At 45.3% G+C, this 27,500-nt stretch overlaps 1 protein-coding gene across 1 annotated transcript in view; it reads right to left on the bottom strand.

Moving 5' to 3' along the window:
• LOC308169798 (receptor-type tyrosine-protein phosphatase eta-like) overlaps window positions 1–20,783 on the bottom strand; it is a gene marked incomplete at both ends in the record, with an annotated part of 39,923 nt that extends 19,140 nt beyond the window's left edge. Inside the window, 15 exons of the mRNA XM_080544545.1 lie at window positions 1–191; window positions 512–778; window positions 1,436–1,702; window positions 2,170–2,424; window positions 3,638–3,868; window positions 4,073–4,336; window positions 9,941–10,204; window positions 11,140–11,418; window positions 11,587–11,853; window positions 16,939–17,199; window positions 18,077–18,325; window positions 18,975–19,235; window positions 19,380–19,640; window positions 19,849–20,109; window positions 20,744–20,783. The exon at window positions 1–191 is cut by the window's left edge and continues 73 nt beyond it. Of these exons, the coding sequence (XP_080400671.1) occupies window positions 1–191; window positions 512–778; window positions 1,436–1,702; window positions 2,170–2,424; window positions 3,638–3,868; window positions 4,073–4,336; window positions 9,941–10,204; window positions 11,140–11,418; window positions 11,587–11,853; window positions 16,939–17,199; window positions 18,077–18,325; window positions 18,975–19,235; window positions 19,380–19,640; window positions 19,849–20,109; window positions 20,744–20,783 (3,618 nt within the window). The remainder of the gene's footprint in view (window positions 192–511; window positions 779–1,435; window positions 1,703–2,169; window positions 2,425–3,637; window positions 3,869–4,072; window positions 4,337–9,940; window positions 10,205–11,139; window positions 11,419–11,586; window positions 11,854–16,938; window positions 17,200–18,076; window positions 18,326–18,974; window positions 19,236–19,379; window positions 19,641–19,848; window positions 20,110–20,743) is intronic.
• Between the last annotated feature and the right edge of the window lie 6,717 nt (window positions 20,784–27,500).

Below are 27,500 nucleotides of genomic sequence, written 5' to 3'. Positions count from 1 at the left end.
CCTGCCTGCTGATAGGTCACTGAACGTGGCAGACTTTGCAGTGGAGTTGAGACGAACGGGAGGGAAAACCTGGTCGCTGCTGTTGAGAGAAACAACGTAGTGCTCCACATTGCCTGCAGGGGGCGCCCATGACACCCATATGATACTGTCGGTGCCGTTGTTGGAGATGGACGGGTCGGCGGTCTCAGGTACTGGGGAGACATAGGGAGAGGGAGAGAGGGGGTGGAGGAGAGGGGGAGGGGTGGGGTGTGGGGGAGAGGGGGAGGTGGGGTGGGAGAGGGGAGTGTGGGGGAGTGGGAGGAAGGGAAGGGAGGGAGAGAGGTAGAGAGAGGTGAGGAAGGAGACAGGAGAGAGAGAGATCAGTATGTGCTGTAATGACAGTGTCCCAAAACTCCTTCAAGAAAAGAGTTTAAAGAAAATGTATTTATGTTTAATTATTATGATTTATTATTATTATGATTATTATGATTATGATTATATAATTATTATTTTATAAGAATTCAATCCTCACTTGTGTACTGAGAGGTGGAGACGGTGTCACCCTCTATGCCGTCCTCTGCCCTGACGGAAACACTGAACGTGCAGTTGGTTCCTGGTGTGAGTTGGGAGATCTGGGCAGTTTCAGCTTGCACTGTGTCATTGATGGGGTCAGACACACACTCTGTGGTCTCGACCCGGTAAGTGTAACCATTCTGGTACTGTCGCGGCCGCTCCCATAACAGACGCACAGCGGTCGTGTTCAGTGTGGTTGCCTCCAATTCACTAATGGCAAATGGTCCTAGAAACAGAGACGGCTAGATTAACAACAAACAACAGTAACAGTAAACAAACAAACAAACAAGCATCAAGGAACACATTGGATAGCATTAATATTGCTACTGTTTTAGACCCTTTTGGATAGCGAGTTGGACTGGTAATCAGAAGGTCATGAGTTCAAATCCCACCTGGGAACACCACCACTAGTTGAGTAAATAAGTAACTTAAGCCCTAGGTTACTCCAGGGAACGACTGTCCCTGTAATCTGTAATTGTAAATCGCTTTGGATGAAAGCGTCTGCTAAAATGTAAAAAATGTAAATATTGCCACTTTGTTTTAGACTCTTGAAAATATAAGAATATAAGTAAACATTACTACTGAGTGGTCCAGAATGACCTGCGGCGTACAGTAGATAGAGTAAAGTGCGTCGTCAACACAACTCATTTTGAAAACATCAAATATCGAAATAGTGAAAAAAAACACAGCTCATCCGTAATCAGACTTAGCTGAGGTGCTGGAGCTGAAGAGTATCAAATGGAGTGAAAAAAAGCAGCGTGTGCACACTCAAATCTGTGCTGAAGAAGGTCTATGAAAGACCGAAAGCTTGCAATAATTGTTTTGGTTTTATCACTCCAAAACATCAAATATCTACCATAAAACAGTCACCACGGAGACCTACGTGTGAAATAGGACACGGTCACAGGGGTTGCCATGGTGCCGTCCGCCGCCTGCGTTGTCACGGTGAACGTGTAGTTGCTCCCTGACGACAGCCCGCTGACGGTAAACGTGGTCGTGTTGACGGTGGACACGTCGAAAAGGGAGCCATTGGGGCGCTTGACCTCCACTTGATAGGAATAACCCTCTTTTACCTGCGGCTGTTCCCACCTCAGAGTCACGTCCGTGGGGGTGATTCCTGCCTCCCACACCCTGCTCACAGAGTCTGGCCCTGGGAGAGACAGGAGAGTGGAGTTGGGGGACAAGTTGAAAATGGTCTAGTCTAGTACTGGACGTGATTTACTGTGGGACGTGGGAACAGTGACAGAGACACAGTGCTGAATCAGTTGAAGAACATATCGAATAAAACCACATTCATGTCTCTGAGTCCCAACTACTGGATCCAACAAAGCAGAGAGGACGTTTCAGCAGACAACACCCTGGAACACACACTAACAGACAACACCCTGGAACACACACTAACAGACAACACCCTGGAACACACACTAACAGACAACACCCTGGAACACACACTAACAGACAACACCCTGGAACACACACTAACAGACAACACCCTGGAACACACACTAACAGACAACACCCATGAATCAACATGGTTTGTCAACAGGTTTGTCCAACACTTATGGTGTGTGTGTGTGTGTGTGTGTGTGTGTGTGTGTGTGTTTTCAGGTCACTCACTGGTGTAGGCCTCCGCCGTCACCTCCGTGCTCTGGTACTGAAGCGCCCCCACGGTTACCACAGAGACGTTGTAGAGGGTTCCAGACTGGAGGTTCTCCAGAACGGTCTGGTTCTCAGAGGTGGAGTTGTGTTGGCCCAGGTGGAACACAGAGAAGTTGTACTGACCCAACACCATGTTCTCTGGCCGGGCCCAGCTGAAGTGGATGGAACTAGTGGTCTGCCCCTCAACCAGGACGGGCCCGGGGGGGGTGGGGACTGAGGGGATGGGGGGAGGGGGGAGGGGGGAGGGAGGGTGGGGGGAGGGTATGGAATGTTCTGTCAGGACTCTCACGTCAGTTTATTGCATGAACATGGTAATACATTTTTAAGCTTGGTGAATTGAACGGGTTCCAAAACCCTTAGGTTTCTGTAATCATATTTTATTTATTTATTTAACCTTTATTTACCCAGGCAAACATGTAAGAACAAATTCTTATTTGCAAATGCAGCCTGACCAAAAAGCAATGGCTCTTTGGCGGGGGGGGGGGGGGATGGGAAGCTAGAAATAAAACAAGGTTTAGTAATACAATAAACAATAAAACAATAAAACGATAAAACAATAAAACACTGGCAAATACAGATGCATTAAAATACTAACAGTCAGAGAGAGGGGAGAGAGACGGAGGAGGTAGGGGTGAGGAAGAGCGGAGGTGAGGGATAGCGGGGGTAGTGGAGCAGGGGTACTTAAAATGAGGCAGTGATGGGTTATGGGATGGGTGAGAGACGGTGATCAACAGGTGCATTGATCGACTATGGTTCGCTGCAGGATTTGTTTGAAAGCAGTGAGTGAGGTGAGGGCGGTGAGTTTGAGGGTGTTTTGTAAGGTGTTCCAGTCGTGTGCTGCAGCGAACCGGAAAGCGCTGCGACCGACAACGGTGCGGGCTTTGGGGATGGTGAGTCGGACAAGATCACTGGATCTTAGAACGATGACGGGGCGGTGAGAGAGGTGCAGAAGGGATGAGAGGTAGAAAGGTGTTTTGCAAAGTATGGATTTGTAGATAAGATGAAGCCAGTGACAGAGCCGTCTGCTGTGAAGAGATGTCCAGTCTACAAGGGTGTACAGATCACAGTGGTGAGTTGTGAAAGGCGCACCAGTGGCAAAACGAATGGCGGAGTGATGGAGTGTGTCGAGTTTCCTTATTGCAAAATGCTAAATATGGTAACACTTTATTTGAGTGAACACACATTAGACACTAATTTGTAGTGTAAGTGTTTGCTTTCTACACACACACACACACACACACACACACACACACACACACACACACACACACACACACTAAAGTGTTACCCAAACACAATACAATACATTCTTCACTATTCCTTACAAAACAAATGAAGCTAAGTGGCAGAGTTGGAAGCGTTGTGAATTTGTGATTCGTGACACACGACTTACAAGTTGCGTTACAAGCTGACGAGTGGGAGGTACGGGGTCCGCTAACGGTGGTCACTCTGACGCAATAAAGCTGTCCTGGGTCCAGGTTCTGGAAGGGCGGTACCAGAGCGGTGCTGTCTGCGGAGACGCTCCGGTTCTGTAGCAGCATGTCGTCTCGTAGGATCTGAACCATGTAGGAGTCCACCCCTCCCGGCGGGGCCACCCAGGTCACCTCCATGGTCGTTGTTGTTCCTACGGCAACGACGTTAGTCGCCACCCCGGTTTCTGAATGGGAGATTGGAAAAAATGTAAGATGAATGATAAATGGGTAAAGGCCACAGAAGTGAAATGGTAGATATCGATAATATATCATATATAATATGATATTCACTTCGCTTTTTAGCATCCACGTAGAATAACGTGTGACCTGTGACTTTTTAGACTCCAGTCATGACTGCGATGAAGAAAAAGTAAAAAAAGAAAAAGTACCTGTATAGCTCGTTTCGGTCGCTGCGTCCGATTTGACTCCCGCGACGACCGTAACCACGGCAAAGGTGTAACTGCTCCCGGCCATCAAGCCGGTGAAGGTGCGGTTCTCGGTCGTGGTCGACACGTTGGACAACACTGAACTGCCTTTGGAGACCGTGACCCGGTAGGTGTAGCTGTCCTTGTGGTCGTCCTGTCTGGACCAGGTCAGGAGGATGGCAGAGGTGTTCAGAACCACTGGCGTGAGGTCAGTGACCGCCTTGGGCTCTGCACGGTTAAAGAGGACACATGTACAGTACCAGTCAAAAGTTTTGGACACACTTTCCCATTCTGGTTGTTTAGCTCCATTCGAAGGAAGATAAGGAAACCAACTGCATACCTACAGTACCAGTCAAAAGTTTGGACATTTGTCAGTACATGACTGGTACTGTAGGTATGCAGTTAGTTTCCTTATCTTCCTTCGAATGGAGCTAAACAACCAGTACGGCTTCGAAGCTAGTCTGGTCCTGAAATCACTCGAAACGAAGTCATGGCAAGCCCTCCGATTTACCCCTTCCCCTCTGTGAAATATGAATTGGGACACCCCTACCCTAAACGTGAACGCGTAAAACGAAGCCATAGGGGTGAAAACGAAGCCGTAGGGGTTTTGATTGATTGATTGAAAACTTTATTAGAAGATTTGCAGAAGTAGGTACATGAAAGTACATATTACATACAAGGTCAACTAAAAGGATAAAAACCCAAGAAAGCCACTGGCTTATTTCAATTGGGGTCCTTGATTCTCAATTCATCGTTACATGTAAGACAGACAAAAAAACTAGTACTATCTACAAGAACGGTCTGGTACTATCTTTTGGCAGGACCTGTGACCATACTGGATGCAGAACGATGCAAATACAACACAAAATTTATGGACAGTGTGTACGCCGATAATATGCAAGGAATTTTTCCTGGATACATGGTGTACAGGTTTTTGCCCTTGCTTGCTTGCTTTGTGCCGGTGGTCCTGGCCTCCCCTGGGGGACCGCTGGGTACTGGTAAGCAAACTGGCTAGTAGTCGCTCTATTGGTAGAGGGCTGCAAGGGAATTTTTTCCTGGCTACATAGTATACAGGTTTTTTACTTTTGCCTGCTCGCGGCTCTGTCAGTATTGATTGATTGATTGACTGATTGACTGAACATTTTCATTGTGTGAAGCGCATTGAGTTGCATCTTGTAAGAAATGCGCTATACAAATAAAATTTGATTTGATTTGATTTGATTACAAGATAATACAGACAAATAACTATTACTATCTACAAGATAAAAATACATCCATCATGGGAAGAACAATACAACAAAACATCAGGTATGTACAGCGGGTAGGACAGGTGGGGACATACACCACAGGTGGGGGCGGGGGACAAAACACGAAGTATGTACAGTGGGTAGTTCGGGTCTTTTAATCTGATTTTTGATTTAGAGGGTCCAGTTACGGATTGCAGCCTCCTGTAAATGTTTTTTGAGAGTGGTTTTGAAGGTGGGCAGTGTTTTGCACTCCTTTAAGATTATAGGAAGGGCGTTCCACATTTTTACTGCATAGTTTGCAAACGAGTTTAACCCCTTGTTTGTGGTGCAACGCGGTTGAACGTGGTTCGTGGAGCTTCCTCTGGTGTTGTATGTGTGGACGTTGTTCACTTTTTGGAAGTATGTTGACAGGTACTTGGGTGTCTTTGTGGTGTAGCGTATCTTGAAGACCAGGCCCAGTGCAAGCTGCTGCACTCTGTCAACTACTCGTAGCCAATCAAGGCTCAAAAAATGAGCAGCGGTTAGATGTGTCCTAGGGTTGAGGCCTAGCAGAAGCCTAACCAGTTTATTTTGGGCTGTCTGGAGTCTTGTTTTATGGGCCTTTGTGGTTCTATAGTACCATGATGTTACGGCATAGTCGAAGTGACATTGAATGAGGGCTCCTGATAGGGTCCTCAGTGTGTTTTTACTGACAAGTGAGGATATCCTGTACAAGAATCTAGTTCTATGGTTCACTTTTTTGATTACTTTTGCTGCCATTTTATCTCCGGAAAGATTTGCCTCTAAGATGGAGCCCAGGTATGTAATATCCTCTTTTCTTGTGATATTAATGTTACCCACTTTTATTTTAAAATGTTCAGCCTTTCTGAGTTTAGATGGGGATCCGTATAGGATGGTTTCAGTTTTACCTAGGTGTTTTGATAGTTTATTGTCAGCTAGCCAGATGCAGATTCTACTCAGTTCAGTGCTTAGCGCTTTTTCCACCTGCAATATGTCCCTGTCAGAGACCAGCAGAGCCGAGTCATCCGCGAACAGGAACAAATTGCAATCACATGCTGATGACATGTCATTCACATATATTAGGAACAGTAAAGGTCCCAATATGCTTCCTTGTGGAACGCCGCAGGTCACTGGGAGGGGGGGGGACAGTGTTCCGTTCACACTAACCACCTGTTCCCTCCCCTCTAAGTAGGATTGCATCCAGCTCACCGATGTTCTATCGAACCCAATTGCTTTCAGTTTATCTAACAATATGTGGTGATCTACTGTGTCGAAGGCCTTCTGGAGGTCCAGCATGACCATGCCGCAGTACTTGCCCGAGTCCACCTCATGGTTGATGTGGTCGTTCAAATAGAGAAGGCATGTGTCAGTGGAATGGGATGTTCTGAATCCTGATTGAAATTCATACATCAGATTTTTTTCGGTAAGGTACCTATCAACCTGTTCATAAACAATTTTTTCCATAAGTTTCGAGATGGAATTAAGAATAGAAACAGGTCGGTAGTTGCCTGGGTCTAATTTGCTTCCTTTTTTATACAGTGGGGTTACCCTTGCTATTTTAAAGTCAAGGGGGACGTGTCCCTGTTTGATGGAGGGGTTTATTATGTGGGTGATGATTGGGGTAATGGAGGCAGCTGAGTCTTTTAGAAATCTGGCTGGAATATTGTCATGGCCCGTGGCCTTTTCTGAGTGTAGAGCGCCCAGCTTTTTAAACACCTCATCGTTTGACACCATGGAGAGTTTAAAATCATCTTTGCGTACACCCAGTTTATTGTAGAATGCACGGATGTGCTCTACACCATAACGCCCTGAGTGGGGTGGTAGATTGTTAACTAATTTAGTGGCTATGGTTGTAAAGAAAGTGTTTAAGCACTTAGCCACATCCAGCTTGTCTGTAAGGAGAGAATCTCCAGATTTTATGCTGATGTTTGTAGACCTGGTTTTGAGTTTTTGACTGCAACCTAGTTGGCTATTAAGTAGCTTCCAAAGGTCACGTGGTTTGTTTAAGTTTTCTTCGATTTTGTTATCGAGGTATTCTTTCTTAGCAGATTTGGTCATGGTAATTACCTGATTGCATAGTTTGTTGCATTGTTTTTAAATTTTCTCAAAGTGGGTTTTGTGATCTTCGTTTAAGTGTTTCACTAATTTTGATTTGCATTTTTGAACTTCAGAGCATTTTAGGTCTCTGACTTTCATAGCATTTAGAATGTCCGAATTCATCCATGGTTCCGATCGGGCTTTAACCCTGGTGGTTCTCATGGGGGCTATACTGTCAATAATATTTAGGAATTTGGTTTTGAAACCTAGCCATGCCTCTTCAACCTGTGTGCATTTTAGTTCATCTAACCAGTCTTGATTCTCCAGTTTATGGTTTAAGGCCTCACTAGAATAGGATTTAAGGGATCTAGTGGTTACAGTTTTATGACCGCCAGCCTTGGGTTTATGTTTTTTACGAGTGCAAAAGATCATGTAATGATCACTTAGCCCACATACAATAACCCCACTCTTGGAGATTTTGGACTCATCCGATGTTAGAATGAGATCTATGGTGGTTTGAGTAGAAATACACACCCTAGTGGGTTTGGTAATTTGTTGACGGAGACCGTGTAATTCAGAAAACCTAGTGAAGGATTTGAAAACGGATGCTTCATTTCTGAGCATGTCCGTGTTCAAATCCCCAATAAGAATCTTTTCCACACAGTCAACGTCATCCAAGCACCCCTCAAGAATATCATAGAAATCATTCTGATCGGGAGGTCTGTAGATAGTACCAACCAGCACCGGTTTTGCTTTGTTAAAGATAATTTCAACCCAAACAGATTCTAATTTGTCACGATTCAGGTCATACCGGGTGTTAAAGATAATATCGTTGTTAATGTACATGCAGACACCACCCCCATACCTGTTCCTGTCGTTTCTGATGACTGTGTAGTTAACTATTTCAATCTCTGGGTCTTTGATTGATTCATCAAACTTGGTCTCAGAGAAGCTCAAAATGTGAACCTTGCTGTCATGGAACATTTCTCTGATTTGGTCCAGTTTAGGCACAAGACTGTTCACATTAAGGTGAACAATATGCAGGCCCTTACTGCTGTGTCCAAATAGAGAGTTCATGTCCTTGACTTGGAAATAGTCACCACCATTCAGGTCATCGTCAAGTTGAGGATTGGGGGATGGGGGGGGTCGCCCATTGTTCAACGGTTTCGTTAGAGAGTCTCCGGGTGGAGAAGGGGGGGGGGGGTCGTCGTCGGGTGGGGGAGGGAGGGGGGAGGGGGGGGGTCGTCGCCGGGTGGGGGAGGCCTCTGTGTTCACTAGATAGCTGGTGGAAGTTAGGTGGGGGGGTAATGTTATTAGCATAGCTACCCATTGTTTTGTTAGCCTCGTCTGAATCCAGGAAGTCCGCTGCTGATGCCGGTTTGACCGGTTTGTCGACAATGGCGTCAATGGCTTCGCTAGTAACATTTGCCTGGGAAAGGCATAGCTGTTCTCTGGCCAAACGTGTAGCCTGCCTGGTTGAGACTGGTCCGGGATTCAGCTGAATGTCTCCCGAGAGAAGTAGATAGAGACAGATCATGGTCCTTCGGTCCATTCTACCTGCCGGGGGCTTGTTTTTCCGCGTCAGGTCAGCAGTCAACGTTGTGTGAATAGCTGCCGTTCCGAAGTTTATATACTTCTTTGCGGCGTGGAGATAAAAGTCGCTATGGGTCTCATTTTTTCCAATAAAGTTTGTCTCCTTCTCCATAAGATGTAAATTCTGTGGTGATTTAATGTATAAATCCGTAATCCACAGAAGGAACAGGAGAAAGTGTGGAATAATCCTTGCTGTTGCATTGTTGCAGCAGGAGGAGCGTGGAGGAGGAGGGTGAATTGGGATTGGCCCCAAGTCTGTTAAGTTTTCACTTTCTTTATAGCCCTATTTCAGCAGACTTTGACCTCGTCTGAACTAACAAATCACTCTTACTTTTTAAGAGAATATACCCACCATTGTCTGTGTCTGCTATTGTATCAATACAAATGTGACAGCGGCTGGTGAAAGGGGGAACAAGTCAGCAACCAATCAAAATGCTCAGACTTTTATTTTGAAAAAAGGAAAGTGAGTCGTCGACTTATTGACATTACGGCGAAAAAGTCTCAACGTTTGTTGGACAAATTGTGTTGAATCAACATATGACTGATAATGGTATTGGCATTAATGATATTTGTAAATGGTAACTGGACTGACTTATATAGCGGCTTATTCCAAAGCGCGGCCTCTCATTCACCCATTCACACACACATTCACACACCAATGGCGGCAAACTACCATGCACGGCGCCGGCTCGCTCATTGGGAGCAATTTGGGGTTCAGTATCTTGCCCAAGGACACCTCGACACGTGATCGAACTGCCGATCTGCCGACCTTGCGATCACTAGACGCCGGCTCTACCTCCTGCGCCACAGCCGCCCCGATATTTGTATACATGTCCCAATACTCACATGTATTTAATTACCCACATCATAGGCCACTAAGCACACAGGTAAAACAAATGAAAGCCGACACCTTAAAAACATTCCCTCTCAGGTGACTCTTTGAACAGTGTCTTACTTGTGTAGCTGAATGCGTGTTCCGGAGTCGCATCACTTCCTGTTGCTGCTACCGTGGTAACGGTGAAGTTATAACCGGTCCCTGGTTGTAGGCCGTCGACCACATGGTCAGTGCTGCCGTTGACCGTGTGACCAGGGTCTGGCACGTCGCTGCGCTGGACTCTGTAGGTGTAGTAGGGTTGGGAGCCCAGCGGGTCGGTCCAGTCCAGACGCACTTCAGAGGTGGAGAGAGGACTGGCGCTGAGGCCTACCACTGGGTTGGGCACTAGGGGGGGACGGAGAGAGAAAGAGAGGAGAGAGAGAGAGTGAGAGAAGGAACAGAGATTGAGAGAGAGAGAGAGAGAGAGAGAGAGAGAGAGAGAGAGAGAGAGAGAGAGGAAACGGAGAAAGAGAGAAGACGATAAGATGATACAGTACAAAGCACTGGTAACATATTGGCTTACAGTCCTGATTCAGATTTCAGATGCAGATTGCCCAACACAATTGCCCAGTCCTGGTTGAAATAATAATAATAATAATAATAATAATAATAATAATAATAATAATAATACACGAAACATCATAATTAGAGGGGTCTAATAAGGAATGGGGTACAAGTACAGTCAGTCAGCTGGCATTGACAGCACGTGTGTATGACGATCTAAACCAGGTGAGCCTGGATAGCTACTGTCCTGCACACACACACACACACACACGCACACCCGCACACGCGCACGCGCGCACACACACACACACACGCACACACACACACACACACACACACACACACACACACACACACACACATACACACTACATTACATTTACTGTATTTACTGTTTTATCTGAAGCGACTTACAACAAAGACATGTGTCTAAGTAAATTAAATCATCTATCCATCAGTCATCATAAGTAAGTGAATCATCTATCCATCAGTCATCATAAGTAAGTGAATCATCTATCCACCAGTCATCTATCCTCCAGTCATCATAAGAAAAATACATCTATGCTTGGGCCAGTGGCCATTGGCAGTCACAATGCTATAGGCTGCGTTCGTAAATTCGCTCTGGAAATCTGATCAGCACTCATGGAATGCCTCTTGTCCAATCAAATGACTTGCTCCCTTTATGACGTTGAACCCAGTGTGCGCTCCGGGTGCTCTCAGAGCCAATGTACGAACGCAGCCCAGATAGTCTCCATCTAGTCCTGTTCTGTACTCACAAGTGTAATTAGACGCCTCGACAACACTGTCACTCCTCAGCCCCTGAGGTCCCAGCGTTGCCACGGTGATACGGTAGAGAGTTCCAGAGGCGAGAGGTGACAGGGTGTCATCGGTGGCCTGGCTGGTCTGGCTCTGCGCTGACGTCTGGTCGTCTGGCTGGTAGGTGACGTTGTAGGTGATGCCTGGCGCCCCCTCCATCAGAGCCGGGGCGGTCCACTCCACAGAGATGGAGCTGTTGGTCCGCCGTACCACACTGAGAGGTCCAGGTGGGGTAGGGACTGTTAGGAAGACAGGAGAGGAAGGTGAAATACAGTACCAGTCCAAAGTTTGGACACATTTCCCCATTCAATTCAATAGGGAAAGTGTGTCCAAACCTTTGACTTGGTACTGTACACACAAATGCACACAACTTCAGCTTTGTACACTTGTTATGACCATGGACTTACCAGTGGCGAACTGCTTTACATCCGAATGGCTACGGAAGGTTCCGGCAACGGAAGTCACTGTGATGTCATACAGTCTCCCTGGGCTTAACCCAGTGAAACTGGCGGCCTCGGTCAGGGTGCTGTGGTTCCGTTGAGAGCTCGGTTGGAAATCCACGCCGGAGATATCCGCGATGTAGCGGTCGGTGCGCCCACCGGGCAGGGTCCAAGTCACATTCAGGGAACCAGTACCTTGGGCCGTAACCATGATGTCGACAGGTTTCTCCGGCCCTGTCAAACACACAGTCATATAGACTTGATTCACTTGTATGTATTTGTTGACAGCTGCTGGTGAAAGGGAGGAACAAGTCGGCAGCCGGGTTTAATGTTCTGATTTTTATTTTTGGAAAAATGTAAATACATTTTAGCGTAGTTGAAAATCAATGACATGCTTGCTAGTCAACTAACACAGCTTGTTTTGCGAGCCTGCTAACTCTAATGTAAAGTAGTGTTACAGTTAACTAGGCAGCAGTAGGGGATTACTCACCGAATCCATTGCATTGCAATATTTTGTCTTGACTAGCGAGTGTGTGTTGTGAATTTCAACAACGTTGAAATGCATTTCCGTTTTTCGAAATAAAAGTCTGAGCATTTTGATTGGTTGCTGACTTGTTCCCCCTTTCACCAGCCACTGTCACATTTGTATTGATACAATAGCAGACACAGACAATGGTGGGTATATTCTCTTAAAAAGTAAGAGTGATTTGTTAGTTCATACGAGGTCAATACCTGCTGAAATAGGGCTATAAAGAAAGTGAAAACTTAGCAGACTTGGGGCCAATCCCAATTCACCCCTACGGCTTCGTTTTCACCACTATGGCTTCGTTTTGCGCGTTCACGTTTAGGGTAGGGGTGTCCCAATTCATATTTCACAGAGGGGAAGGGGTAAATCGGAGGGCTTGCCATGACTTCGTTTCGAGTGATTTCAGGACCAGACTAGCTTCGAAGCCGTACTCCTTGATTCCAACATGCTTCTACAGAAATTTTATGTAGCTCTATTCAATGCGGAAATGTCATTTTACTTTCTCTGTAATTACTTATTAATAAAGATTTGTAAAATTATGATAACCATCTTATTATCTTAGTTTAATGTCATTACAATGCATTATAGACCTTTTCTTTATAACAAGCATAACAAAAAAAATGCTTTTATGTCGGTGCTGTGTCTAACGTTACAGGCTGATTTGTGGACAGTCGCGCATATGACATTGTGGTATTCTGTAGTAAGAAAGTAGTTAGGAAAGAATGAGACCGGGAGACACGCAGCTGCTCTTCACTTCGCACGTTTATTCAACTTCCCTTCTTCACATCCCTCAGTGCATACATCACTTCCGTAACTGCATACATCACTTCCGTACTAGCGCCCACTGGCGGTATAAACAGGACACAACATTTCCCCCTTTCTTAAAGGAATTACAGTACTCAAGGAATGCAATATTCTGTAGACTGGTGTCAGTACAATTGAAATAAAATGAAAACTAAGGAAATGAAAATGAATGAATCAGCAGAATGAATAACAACAATAAACAGTTTATGACAGTGAAACATGAAATGAACATTCACTTTTGTCATTGCATTGTAGGACCTTTTTTTACTAAGTTAGAACCGTGTTCTATCCTACCCTTTTAGTACGTTCTCTACGGCACAAAGTCTACCAGCCACCTAGGTGGGTTTCTGACTCTAAGGTTCCTTCTTGGACCTGGTTCATTAAACACATTCTCTGTCTCGGGCACCATGAACTCCTCTAGCTCAATCTCCTTTTCACCACTGGTGCCAGACAGAGCATCCTTGGGGAAGCGTGTAAGCTTGGATGCATTCCATTTTCGACCATCACTGAGCAGGTATGTATTCTGTCCTGCTTTACTAACTACTGTCAGCGGTTCTGTGAATCTTGATGATCCCTTTTTTACATGCTCCGGTCTGCGGACACGTACGGTGTCATTCACTTGGAACATGGGCACTTTCGCTCCCCTCATTCTGTCTGTGTACTCCTTACTCTCCTGTTGCTTGCGTCTCACTGTCTCCTGCACTTTCTCATGTGACTTAATTTGTTGTGAGACAGGGAGGACATTTAGTTTTGTACGCATCTTTCTGTTCCTCAGCAACTCAAAGGGAGTAGCTCCTGTAGTAGCATGCGGCGTAGCGCGATAGTTCAGTAAGAACTCTGTTACTGCATGTTTCCATGGCTTGTGCATTCTCTCAGCCGTCTGAATACACTCTTTGAGAACTCGATTAAATCTCTCAATAGCCCCGTTGGCTCTTGGATAATAAACACTGGAACGCAGGTGCTTTATCTCTCTCTCTCCCAGAAAGCTTGCAAAAGCATGGGAGGTAAACTGACATCCGTTGTCAGAGACCAGGAAGGAAGGGTTACCTTCCCGACTAAACACTGTAGTCAAGAAGCTAATAACCGCCTCTGTAGTTACAGTAGAGACAAACGCCACCTCTGGCCACTTACTGTAATAGTCTGTGAGTGTAATAGCATAACGGCAGTCCCATGTCGCACAGTCAAAGGGACCAACAATGTCAATGGCCACCTTCTCCCATGGTCCACCTGGCAGTTCCACTGGGGTAAGTGGTGCAGGCGCAGTTTTGGCTGTTTTGTCATTGTATTGACAGGGTACACATGAGCCTACTAATGTCTGGACACATCTGTCCATTTGCGGCCACCAATATAGCTCTCGTAGTCTCTGTTTAGTACGCACTATTCCCTGATGCGCTTCATGAGCTAAATGTACAACTTTAGACCGTAGTGTAGTAGGAACCACCACACGGTCGGGGCCTCTCATGACAAGTAGTTCATCCACAGCCAGTTCATCTCTCACTCTAAAATATGGAGCAAGTTCCTTTGTCACATTCTTACTGCATTTTGGCCAACCTTTCTGTATCTGCTGTCTCAGTTGAGTCAGTTCAGGACAGGCCTCACAGGCAGCAGTGAACTCGGTCACAGATATGGCATGTGAGGAACCTGTGAACACAGTAGCCACCATGTCTGGCTCCTCCTCCACCTCTCCTGTCGAAGGCAGAGGGAGTCTGTATCCACTATCAGCTCAACATCATGGGAATGATAATTTGCATCAACTCGTACAGTACACATAATTTTATCATTCACGACGGCCCCCTGCATGTAAAGCACAGTAACGTCATTCACCACTACCTCACGCACCTCTTTTTGAGCCGATCTACACACCTTGGAAAAATGTCCAACTTTTCCGCATGTATTGCAAGTCACCTTAACCGCCGGGCATGTAGGCTTGTTAGCTAAGTGTCCTGTGGATCCGCATCGGAAGCAGGCGCGCTGATTCCCAGTTGTAGCTGGCTGGCTGTAGACCGTGGCAGGTGCAGTCGTCGTCGGAGCTTTCTTCTTGCCCTTGTCGAACCTCCTCCTCGTCGGCTGTTTCTCGATGGCTCTCACCGAAGCTGTAGCTCCAGAGAGAACGTTGGAGTTCCGTAGTCCAGCCTCGATTTGTAAGGCCATTGAAGTAGCTTTGTCCAGAGACAAGTCCGATTCAAGCAAAAGTCTGTCTCGTATGCGTGTATTAGCAACACGCTCAATCAGTTGATCACGAATCATTTGTTCCTCCATGGCACCAAATTCACAAGCTGCAGCTAGCTCGCGTAATGAAGCAAGGAACTGATTAACCGTCTCGTCAGGACCCTGAGCTCTCTGTCGAAATTTGTGACGTTCAGCAATCACATTCACCTTAGGAACAAAGTACTTTTTCAGTCCATCCACGGCAGAAGTGTAGGTAACACCCGTATCCTTTAGAGTGTAGAACCGTCTTTGTCCTTCGGTCCCAAGTGCATGGAGAAGAACCGCGCGCTTTCTTTCCTCCGGCCATTTTTCTCCGGTAGCATCAATTACGAGCATGTAATTTTCAAACATTCTCAACCAAGTAGGAAAAGAAATAGCAGGTTCGCCTGGCACAGACATGAACGGTGTAGGTAAGGGTACGGAAATAGCCATCCTCGTCGCCAAAAATGTGGTATTCTGTAGTAAGAAAGTAGTTAGGAAAGAATGAGACCGGGAGACACGCAGCTGCTCTTCACTTCGCACGTTTATTCAACTTCCCTTCTTCACATCCCTCAGTGCATACATCACTTCCGTAACTGCATACATCACTTCCGTACTAGCGCCCACTGGCGGTATAAACAGGACACAACAGACATATTTCCATGTCTGATGTCTAATGTCTAATGTCTGATGTACTAATGTAATTTCAATGCATTATAGACCTTTTCTTTACAACAAGCATAACAAAAAAATCGCTGTTATGCCGAGGTGCCTATGCGTGTGCCTATGCTTAACATAGAAAGTTCCACAGTCCAGCGTGCTCGGGTTTAGCAGTAGAGGACTGGTAGCCTACCTGATCACTTCCATTAGACTACCAAAGCAGGACACCGGAGCACTCATATCTGCGCGTTTGTCACAGGGTGACAGTCACCCTGTTCCTCTGCCCCGGCGTCAGTCCAATGGAATCGTCAAGCACAGCCTTCCCCATAGAAATACATCGGTGCACGATTAACATTTCAGAGATGTACAATCATGTTTATTTAGAAATACATTGTGGTGTTTGGCAGCGGATGATGGTAGACATATTTAATGTAAAGTTATCTATCTTAAGTTATCCCCCCCCACCCCCCCCCCCCCTTTGTGGTATATGACGCTATCTGTATTGCGGCACTTATTATACCAAAACAACTCGCAATCTAATCCGAGCAGTTGTTATTATGTAATATTATCGATGGATGTGCCATTGTTTATGGAGGGCAGTGAGCGGGAGACTCATCAAGGACATGTAGTTAATTAATGCAGTGGACAGCGGCTGTTTCTCCAGCGTTCCTGTCACTTCGGATTTCGGAACGTCATAAAATAAAATCTGTAAGTCATGCATTTTTCCATGTTTCCCATTGATGGTATATGACGCCGTAGATTTAACTAAAGTTCAACCGCGAAGTTGTTGCACTGTTCTAAATCAGTGCAGACTGGCAGGGTAGGAGCACAGGTTTCATACAGGTTAGAGCGCCGTTATTCTGTCATGGTCTGATAATGAAGCATTGTTCTTTTTTATTTGATGACTTGTTTGATCGATTGAGAGCGTAAAAGTGAAGTTGTGAATGAGTCCCGAGCGTCAATGCTTTTCTACGATACTACTGATGACGTATCAGTCTTGAAGGGTTGTCCCATTGCATAGGGGTAGATTTCAACCCCGACGGCGTGTGGCTCTGTTCGAAGGCCTTGGCTCGAAATCGAGTCACACTCGAAAACGAGCCATAGGGGTAGAAAAGGGAATCGGGATTGGGCCTTGGACTTACTTGTAAAACTGATTTCTGAGACTCCTTCCCCGGCAGTGATGTTGTCTCCAGCCACTGCAGTGACTGTGAATGTGTACTGCACCCCAGCAGTCAGCTCAGTTACATTAAAAGAGGTTTCTGGTGTAGTCTGATTCTCACTGACACCTTCACCAGTCCACTCTACTCTATAGAAGGAGCTGTTCCCCTCTGGTTCAGTCCAGCTCAGAGACACAGATGATGTTGTGACTTCAGTGACAGTGAGGTTCCTGATGACAGCAGGTTCTGTGTGTGCAAGAGAGGGGGTTTGAGGGGAAAAACACATAATATTATATCTTCAACAATATCGTGGTAATATATAGTGTCCTGACGACTGCAGATGACTTCAGGCTATGTTCAAATCAAGGTTAAGGGGGTAAGAACATAAGATTAAAGAAGCAAACATGTTTTCACAGCTTTTACAAGCAAGAGAGATTATGATTGGGTGTCATAATCTAGGGAAGACGAAAATACCAGGCTGAATACATCTGAAGCGTTACCCTAAACTAAAGCAGTGTTGTAGGACTCGAGTCCGACTCTCGTGACTCGAATCGGGCTCGAGCATGGAGGACTCGGACTTGGCTCGGACTCGAGAATTCTCTTCTTTGGTGACTCGTGACTCGACTCGGACTTGAACACTGGGGACTCGGACTCGACTCGGACTCGAGATTTAGGGACTCGACTACAACACTGCCCTAAACTGTATTTCACCCCCAATGTGATGATATTGAGAGAATTTGACATTTACGATTAATTCGCAGCACTTTCTTTCAGACAATGGTAAAAGCAATGAAACAATGGCCAACACCACGATCCGTGAACAGTGTATAATACTTACAAATCAGTGTTAATAAAGTGATATTTGTGATTTAGGTATGTTTTATATGTTAAATGTTATTTGTAATGTATGCTTTAAATGTGGACTCCACTAAAAGTAGCTCATGCCTATGGGTATAGCTAATGGGGATCCTTCCAATAAATAAACAATAAATAAATAAACAGTGCATAAACACGATGGAAATAGACATAGACATAGAAATAGACACTGTAGGCCTACATAAGTTAGGGTTAGGGTGGGTTAGTATGGGTTATGGTTAGGGTTAGGGTCTGCTGGCTTACTTACTGGTGTACAGGCTCACTGTGCGTGGGGCTCCCTTTGTTGTGTTGTCCTGGGCGACGGCGGTGACGTGGACGGTGTACGGTGTCCCTGGGGTGAGGTCTGAGAGGACAGCAGAGGGCGTGTGTGTGGTCACGGCCCCTCCGTCGTCCCACGTCACCAGGTAGGTGGAGGCCGCTCCCGACGGCTCGGTCCACGTCAAGGAGAGAGATGTGGTGGTCCGCTCCACAGCAGGCGAGGCGATCACCTCAGGTTCTGGTTGTGGACGGAGTGGAAGGAGTGAGGGAAGGAGGGAGGAAAAAAGGGATAAGGAGAGAGGAGGAAGAGGAGGAGAGAGAATATTAGAATGTTAGAGAAAGAGAGAAAGGAGAGGGATTCAAAAGAGAACATGGGTTGAGATAATTGAGGTTAATAATAATTGTATTTATTGCCATGCAATCAACTTGTCATACAATTCTTGCAATGCGGTATGTTATGCTCTAGGCAAGGGGTCGGCTGTAGCAATTAGGGGTTCAGTGCCTTGCTCAGGGGCAAGCCGACTTGTGGCCAGCCGTGATTCGAACCGCTGCGAGCTGCCGACTTTTGCGATCATTAGACGCCGGCTCTACCCGCTGAACTAGCCGCCCTTAGTTTCCAATAAGCAAACACTGAGAACAATTCAGTGAGACTTACGAGTGGCTTTGATTATTTATGAAAGCGACTCCTTCAGTTAGATCTTCAGCAATTGTAATGACTTTAAAGCTGTACTGCACTCCAGGAGTCAGTCCAGAAATTATAATTGACGTTGCAGATGTCAAGATTGCTAGTCTCTGCATGATGCATTCATTCAGTATGACCACATAATATACTATAGAACACAAGTAATTATTAATTCAAATGCGTTTCAACAAAACAAAAGTCTTACTTGTAAAGAGTGATTTCTCACGACCTTCTCCTTCAGTCGTGTTGTCTTCGGCCACTGCAGTGACTGTGAATGTGTACTGCACCCCAGCAGTCAGCTCAGTTACATGAAAAGAGGTTTCTGGTGTAGTCTGATTCTCACTGACACCTTCACCAGTCCACTCTACTCTATAGAAGGAGCTGTTTCCCTCTGGTTCAGTCCAGCTCAGAGACACAGATGATGTTGTGACTTCAGTGACAGTGAGGTTCCTGATGACAGCAGGTTCTGTGCGTGCAAGAGAGGGTCAGAGAGAAAAAGTATTTTATGCAAAATGTGTCTTACCAACAGAGGATAGGAGAATACAGATGAAAGACCAAAAAGGCAATTATTTTGGGATTTATATTTGAAACAAAGGACATTTGACGTTACTTGTATAGACGTTAGTCTCAATCTTTTCCCCTGTAGTAACATTATCTCCAGCTACTACGGTGACTCCCAATGTGTACTGCACTCCAGGAGTCAGTCCAGCAATGGTAATGGACGTTACTGGTGTAGTCTGATTCTCACTGACACCTTCACCAGTCCACTCTACTCTATAGAAGGAGCTGTTTCCCTCTGGTTCAGTCCAGCTCAGAGACACAGATGATGTTGTGACTTCAGTGACAGTGAGGTTCCTGATGACAGCAGGTTCTGTGCGTGCAAGAGAGGGGGTTTGAGGGGGAAGAATACACAAGAAAGAACATTTACTTGTGCCAAAGGGGATGCATGAGCCACAACTAACCATGAGCGTATCAATGATATCAGGGAAAACACTAACTGAGAAAATATTCACATGCATGACTAAAAGCATTTTGGTGTTCAAGACTCAAAACCCATGCACTGTACACCCTCTTCTTACTTGTAAAGAGTGATTTCTCACGACCTTCTCCTTCAGTCATGTTGTCTCCAGCCACTGCAGTGACTGTGAATGTGTACTGCACCCCAGCAGTCAGCCCAGTTACATTAAAAGAGGTTTCTGTTGTAGTCTGAGTCTCACTGACACCTTCACCAGTCCACTCTACTCTATAGAAGGAGCTGTTTCCCTCTGGTTCAGTCCAGCTCAGAGACACAGATGATGTTGTGACTTCAGTGACAGTGAGGTTCCTGATGACAGCAGGTTCTGTGCGTGCGAGAGAGGGGGTTTGAGGGGGAAGAATACACAAGAGAGAAAATTTACTTATGTGACTTACTCCACACTGGCAAAGGGGATGCATAAGCCACAACTAACCATGAGCGTATCTATGCTAGAGCTATCAGGGAAAACTCTAACTGAGGAAATGTTCACATACATGACTAATAAAGCATTTTGGTGTTCAAAACTCAAAACCCATGCACTGTACTCCTCTTCAGTTGAATCATTATATCTCAAACGCACTACAAATAGAGCAAATACAATTATCTCTGACCCCTCCCTGCTCACCACCTGTTTCAACTGTTGCCCTCTGGACGGCGCTACCGATCCCTGGCCACCAAAACATCCCGTTTCAAAAACAGTTTTTTACCCTCTGCTATAAGGACTCTCAACACCTGACTCACTGCAGCACTAACCCTGCCAGATGTACCGCACTTTATAGCTCTAAATATTGACCATGATTTTGTCTGGTGGGTTATGTGTGTACATTGTCCATTGTGATAGTCATGTGTAATGTGTGTACGTTTGATGTATTTGACACTGCTGTATTGAGTTTTTCCATCTGTACCGACAACAAATTCCACGACCTTGGTCGTGTGGTCATTAAACGATTCATTCTTACTTGTAAAGAGTGATTTCTCACGACCTTCTCCTTCAGTCATGTTGTCTCCAGCTACTGCAAAGACTGTGAATGTGTACTGCACCCCAGCAGTCAGCGCAGTTACTTTAAAAGAGGTTTCTGGTGTAGTCTGATTCTCACTGACACCTTCACCAGTCCACTCTACTCTATAGAAGGAGCTGTTCCCCTCTGGTTCAGTCCAGATCAGAGACACAGATGATGTTGTGACTTCAGTGACAGTGAGGTTCCTGATGACAGCAGGTTCTGTGCGTGCAAGAGAGGGGGTTTGAGGGGAAAAACACACAATATTATATGTTCAATAATATCTGTACTTAAAGTTGACTAGTGTGATGTCGTCCTTGGGACGGCGAATCTCAAAGACCCATGATTGTGTCTCACTAGAGTTACTGGCAATAGTACCATGATGTTGGAATTCAGTATTTTATGCTCTAGGCAAGGGGTCAGCCAATGACGGCGACCCTGGAGCAATTAGAGGTTCAGTGCCTTCCTCAGGGGCACTTTGACACGTGGTCAGCCGTGATTCGAACCACTGCGAGCTGCCGACTTTTGCGATCATTAGACGCCGGCTCTACCGGCTAAGCTCCGTAGCCGCCAATAATGAACAAACACAATCTCTTTTAACTAATAACACACACATTATTGTATTGATCCTGTCCATATTGAATACATCATTCAAACATTCACAGTCTAAGTTGGAAAAAGTATGTGAACCCCTAGGCTAATGACTTCTACAAAAGCCAATTGGAGGCAGGAGTTAGCAAATCTGGAGTCCAATCAATGAAATGAGATTGGAGGTGTAGGTTAGAGATACTCTGACTTATAAAAAACACTCCAACATTTTGAGTTTGCTATTCACAAGAAGCATCTGCTGATGTGAGCCATGCCTTCCAAAAAAGAGATCTCAGAAGACCTACGATCAAGCATTGTTGGTTTGCATGAAGCTGGAAAGGGTTACAGAGTAATCTCAAAGAGTTTAGATATTCATCAGTCCACAGTCAGACAAATTGTCTATAAATGGAGATGATTTATTACTGTGGCTACTCTCCCTAGAAGTGGGCGCCTAGCCAAGATGACTCCAAAGGCAAAACGCAGAATTCTCAATGAGGTAAAAAAGAACCCTAGAATAACAGCTAAAGGCTTGAAGGAATCATTGGAACTGTCTAACATCTCTGTTCATGTGTCTACCATGCGTAAAACATTGAACAGGCATGTTGTTCATGACAGGACACCACGGAGGAAGCCGCTGCTCTCCAAAAAATACATTGCTGCAAGCCTGTAGTTTGCCGAAGTGCACCTTGATACTCCACAATGCTACTGGAAAAACGTTTTGTGAACTGATGAAACTAAGGTTGAATGGTTCGGGAAGAACACACAGCACTACGTATGGCGTAAAAAGGGCACCGCATACCGACATGAAAACATCATCCCAACAGTGAAGTACGGTGGAGGGAGCGTCATGATTTGGGGCTGCTTTGCTGCCTCGGGGCATGGACAGCTTGGCTGTGGGAACATGAATTCCCATGTCTATCAAGGTATCCTGACCTACAGGACAACGTCAGGGTGGCTGTCCGCCAGCTGAAGCTCAGTAGAAGTTGGGTGATTCTGCAGGACAAGGACCCTAAACATTGAAGTAAATCTACTACAGAACGGCTTCAAAAATGGAGAATCTGCCTTTTGGAGTGGCCCAGTCAGAGCCCAGATCTTAACCCAATAGAGATGCTGTGGAATGACGTCAAGAAAGACGTTTCCACCCGACATCCTAAGAATATGGCTGAACTGAAGCAGTTCTGTAAGGAAGAATGGTCCAAAAATCATCCTGAACGTGGTGCAGGTCTGATCTGCACCTAGCGGAAGCACTTGCTTGAGGTTATTACTACCAAAGGAGGTTCGACCAGTTATTAAATCCAAGGGTTCACTTACTTTTTCCACTAGCACTGTGAATGTTCAATGGGGGTGTTCAATAAAGGCATGAAAGATTATAATTGTTTGTGTGTTATTAGCTTAAGCACATTGTGCTTGTCGATACTTGTGACTTAGATGAAGAGCAGATCACATTTTATGACCAATTAATGCAGAAAACCAGGTAATGCAAAGGGTTCACATACTTTTCCTTGCCACTGTACATGACTAATAAAGCATTTTGGTGTTCAAAACACAAAACCCATGCACTGTACACCTCTTCTTACTTGTAAAGAGTGATTTCTCACGACCTTCTCCTTCAGTCATGTTGTCTCCAGCCACTGCAGTGACTGTGAATGTGTACTGCACCCCAGCAGTCAGCCCAGTTACATTAAAAGAGGTTTCTGGTGTAGTCTGATTCTCACTGACACCTTCACCAGTCCACTCTACTCTATAGAAGGAGCTGTTTCCCTCTGGTTCAGTCCAGCTCAGAGACACAGATGATGTTGTGATTTCAGTGACTTTGAGGTTCCTGATGACAGCAGGTTCTGTGCGTGCAAGAGAGGGGGTTTGAGGGGAAAAACACACAATATTATATGTTCAATAATATCTGTACTTAAAGTTGACTAGTGTGATGTCGTCCTTGGGACGGCGAAGCCCAAAGACCCATGATTGTGTCTCACTAGGGTTACTGGCAATTAGGGGTTCAGTGCCTTGCTCAGGGGCACTTTGACACGTGGTCAGCTGTGATTCGAACCACTGCGAGCTGCCGACTTTTGCGATCATTAGACGCCGGCTCTACCGGCTAAGCTCCGTAGCCGCCAATAATGAACAAACACAATCTCTTTTAACTAATAACACACACATTATTGTATTGATCCTGTCCATATTGTATACATCATTCAAACATTCACAGTCTAAGTTGGAAAAAGTATGTGAACCCCTAGGCTAATGACTTCTACAAAAGCCAATTGGAGGCAGGAGTTAGCAAATCTGGAGTCCAATCAATGAAACGAGATTGGAGGTGTAGGTTAGAGATACTCTGACTTGTAAAAAACACTCAAACATTTTGAGTTTGCTATTCACAAGAATGAATGAATGAATGAATGAATGGTCTTTATTGTCATTGCTACAGTACAGGTACCAAACAACGAAATTTAGGAGGGGTGGCTCCCCTGGTGTTAGGAAATAAAATAAATAAATAAATAAATAAAAAAACACTTAAAAAAAAAAACACAAGAAGGGAAGGAGCTGGTTTACATAAATAAAGGCTATGTACACTATCCACTATACTATACTGTACAGATAGACGACTAGGGTTGTCATATTGCACAATAGTGTTATTGCACATTTATTTAAAGTGTCGCAGTTTGCAGGCTTGAAATGTACATATTTGTGCCTCAGCACTACACCTGATTTTTTCAGTCCAGCAGCTGCCATCAATCCGTCCAGACTGTCCAGGGCCCAGAACCTAGGTCTTTGCTGTGTTCAGGGCCTGGACGGCCCTGTGGTAGAAGCTGTTCTTCAGTCTGTTTGTCCTTGCGGCCATGGTCCTGAACCGCCTTTTCGAGGGCAGCCGGGTAAAGTGTTCGTACCCAGGGTGGGTTGGGTCCCTGGAGATCTTGGAGGCCTTCCTGAGACAGCGTGTGTTGTACAGCTCTTCCAGAGAGGGGAGGGGGCCGCCGGTGATCTTCTGGGCTGTTCTCACGACTCTCTGTAGCGCATTTCTCTCCGCGGTTGTGCAGCTGGAGAACCAGTTGCAGATGCCGTAGGTGAGGATGCTCTCCACTGCGCCGCGGTAGAAGGTCACCAGTATCTCCTGCTTGCTGTGTTCCTTCCTGAGGACTCTCAGGATGTATAGCCGCTGTTGTGCCTTCTTGATGGTGGCTTTTGTGTTGTCCTTCCAGGTCAGGTCATCCCGCATGTGCATCCCCAGGAATCGGAGGGTTGAGACTCTCTCCACGCTCTCTCCGTCGATGAGCAGGGGCTGGATCTCGGACTTTTTCCTCCTGAAGTCTACGATGATTTCCTGGGTCTTTGACTTGTTCAGCAGCAGGTTGTTAACCTTGCACAGCTTGCTCAGTTGCTCTACCTCATCCCTGTACGCCGCCTCGTCCCCCCCCGAGATGCATCCCACCACGGTGGTGTCGTCTGCAGAAGCATCTGCTGATGTGAGCCATGCCTTCCAAAAAAGAGATCTCAGAAGACCTACGATCAAGCATTGTTGGTTTGCATGAAGCTGGAAAGGGTTACAGAGTAATCTCAAAGAGTTTAGATATTCATCAGTCCACAGTCAGACAAATTGTCTATAAATGGAGACGATTTAGTACTGTGGCTACTCTCCCTAGAAGTGGGCGCCTAGCCAAGATGACTCCAAAGGCAAAACGCAGAATTCTCAATGAGGTAAAAAAGAACCCTAGAATAACAGCTAAAGGCTTGAAGGAATCACTGTCTAACATCTCTGTTTATGTGTCTACCATGCGTAAAACATTGAACAGGCATGTTGTTCATGACAGGACACCACGGAGGAAGCCGCTGCTCTCCAAAAAAAACATTGCTGCAAGCCTGTAGTTTGCCGAAGTGCACCTTGATACTCCACAATGCTACTGGAAAAACGTTTTGTGAACTGATGAAACTAAGGTCGAATGGTTCGGGAAGAACACACAGCACTACGTATGGCGTAAAAAGGGCACCGCATACCGACATGAAAACATCATCCCAACAGTGAAGTACGGTGGAGGGAGCGTCATGATTTGGGGCTGCTTTGCTGCCTCGGGGCATGGACAGCTTGGCTGTGGGAACATGAATTCCCATGTCTATCAAGGTATCCTGACCTACAGGATAACGTCAGGGTGGCTGTCCGCCAGCTGAAGCTCAGTAGAAGTTGGGTGATTCTGCAGGACAAGGACCCTAAACATTGAAGTAAATCTACTACAGAACGGCTTCAAAAATGGAAAATCTGCCTTTTGGAGTGGCCCAGTCAGAGCCCAGATCTTAACCCAATAGAGATGCTGTGGAATGACGTCAAGAAAGACATTTCCACCAGACATCCTAAGAATATGGCTGAACTGAAGCAGTTCTGTAAGGAAGAATGGTCCAAAAATCATCCTGAACGTGGTGCAGGTCTGATCTGCACCTAGCGGAAGCACTTGCTTGAGGTTATTACTACCAAAGGAGGTTCGACCAGTTCTTAAATCCAAGGGTTCACTTACTTTTTCCACTAGCACTGTGAATGTTCAATGGGGGTGTTCAATAAAGGCATGAAAGATTATAATTGTTTGTGTGTTATTAGCTTAAGCACATTGTGTTTGTCTATACTTGTGACTTAGATGAAGAGCAGATCACATTTTATGACCAATTAATGCAGAAAACCAGGTAATGCAAAGGGTTCACATACTTTTCCTTGCCACTGTACATGACTAATAAAGCATTTTGGTGTTCAAAACACAAAACCCATGCACTGTACACCTCTTCTTACTTGTAAAGAGTGATTTCTCACGACCTTCTCCTTCAGTCATGTTGTCTCCAGCCACTGCAGTGACTGTGAATGTGTACTGCACCCCAGCAGTCAGCCCAGTTACATTAAAAGAGGTTTCTGTTGTAGTCTGAGTCTCATTGACACCTTCACCAGTCCACTCTACTCTATAGAAGGAGCTGTTTCCCTCTGGTTCAGTCCAGCTCAGAGACACAGATGATGTTGTGATTTCAGAGATCGCAAGATGTTTGACTGCTTGAGGCTCTACATGTGTAAGACAGGGGCAGTTTGGAGGGAAGATGTCAAGATTACTACGGTAGTCTCTGCATGATGCATTCATTCAGTACAACCACATAATATACTCTAAAACACAAGCAATTATTAATTCAAATGTGTTTCAACAAAACAAAAGTCTTACTTGTAAAGAGTGATTTCTCACGACTTTCTCCTTCAGTCGTGTTGTCTTCAGCTACTGCAGTGACTGTGAATGTGTACTGCACCCCAGCAGTCAGCCCAGTTACATGAAAAGAGGTTTCTGGTGTAGTCTGATCCTCACTGACACCTTCACCAGTCCACTCTACTCTATAGAAGGAGCTGTTTCCCTCTGGTTCAGTCCAGCTCAGAGACACAGATGATGTTGTGATTTCAGTGACTTTGAGGTTCCTGATGACAGCAGGTTCTGTGCGTGCGAGAGAGGTGGGTGAGGGAGAAAGAACAAGTGTATCCATGTAAAGTCAGATTGTCTTTCATCTAAGTGCATTTAGTTCAATGCTGCTTCCTTTCATTATTCATTAAAGCACTTTGAGATGCAACGTTTGCAGGAAAAGTGCTATAGAAATAAAATCTATTAAGTTATTATTAACTCATTCTGTGCCAAGGGTGAATAAAGTCACCCAAATTGTCAACAATCCAGAGTGCCAAGGGTGACTTCATTCACCAAAAATGCATACATTATGATGCTTCATTTTCTAGCCAATCAAAATATTGTTGCTAGGTAAACACCACATTTAAACATAACATTTGGCACTCCAGGGGGTGTGTGTTCAGGAATTCTTTGGCAGTTGGTGAGTTAAACCTTCCAGATTTCAAACTAACATGAAACCAGAAACAGCAACTAGCACCCAATTAAATTTGTTCAGAAATAATTTTTGGAGTAAATTCAGAGGAAAGCTAATATCATATTTGTATCTATTGTAGAAAGTTGAAATGTTATCATGTACAGTATATTTATCCTACAATACTGTAGTGGAGGCTGGTGGAGGTAGAAATCGGTCGACAGGCTCATTGTAATGCATTGAATGGAATGAGAAATGGAAATTATTACAATGGACCCGTCCTCTGATTTCTACTTCCACCAGCCTCCCA

Source organism: Nansenia antarctica (genome assembly GCF_963989245.1).
Source record: "Nansenia antarctica genome assembly, chromosome: 14".
In the NCBI taxonomy this organism is placed as follows: Eukaryota; Metazoa; Chordata; class Actinopteri; order Argentiniformes; family Microstomatidae; genus Nansenia; species Nansenia antarctica.
The sequence above is the reverse complement of the archived record's forward strand: the minus strand, read 5'-3'. Positions and strand labels throughout refer to the sequence as shown.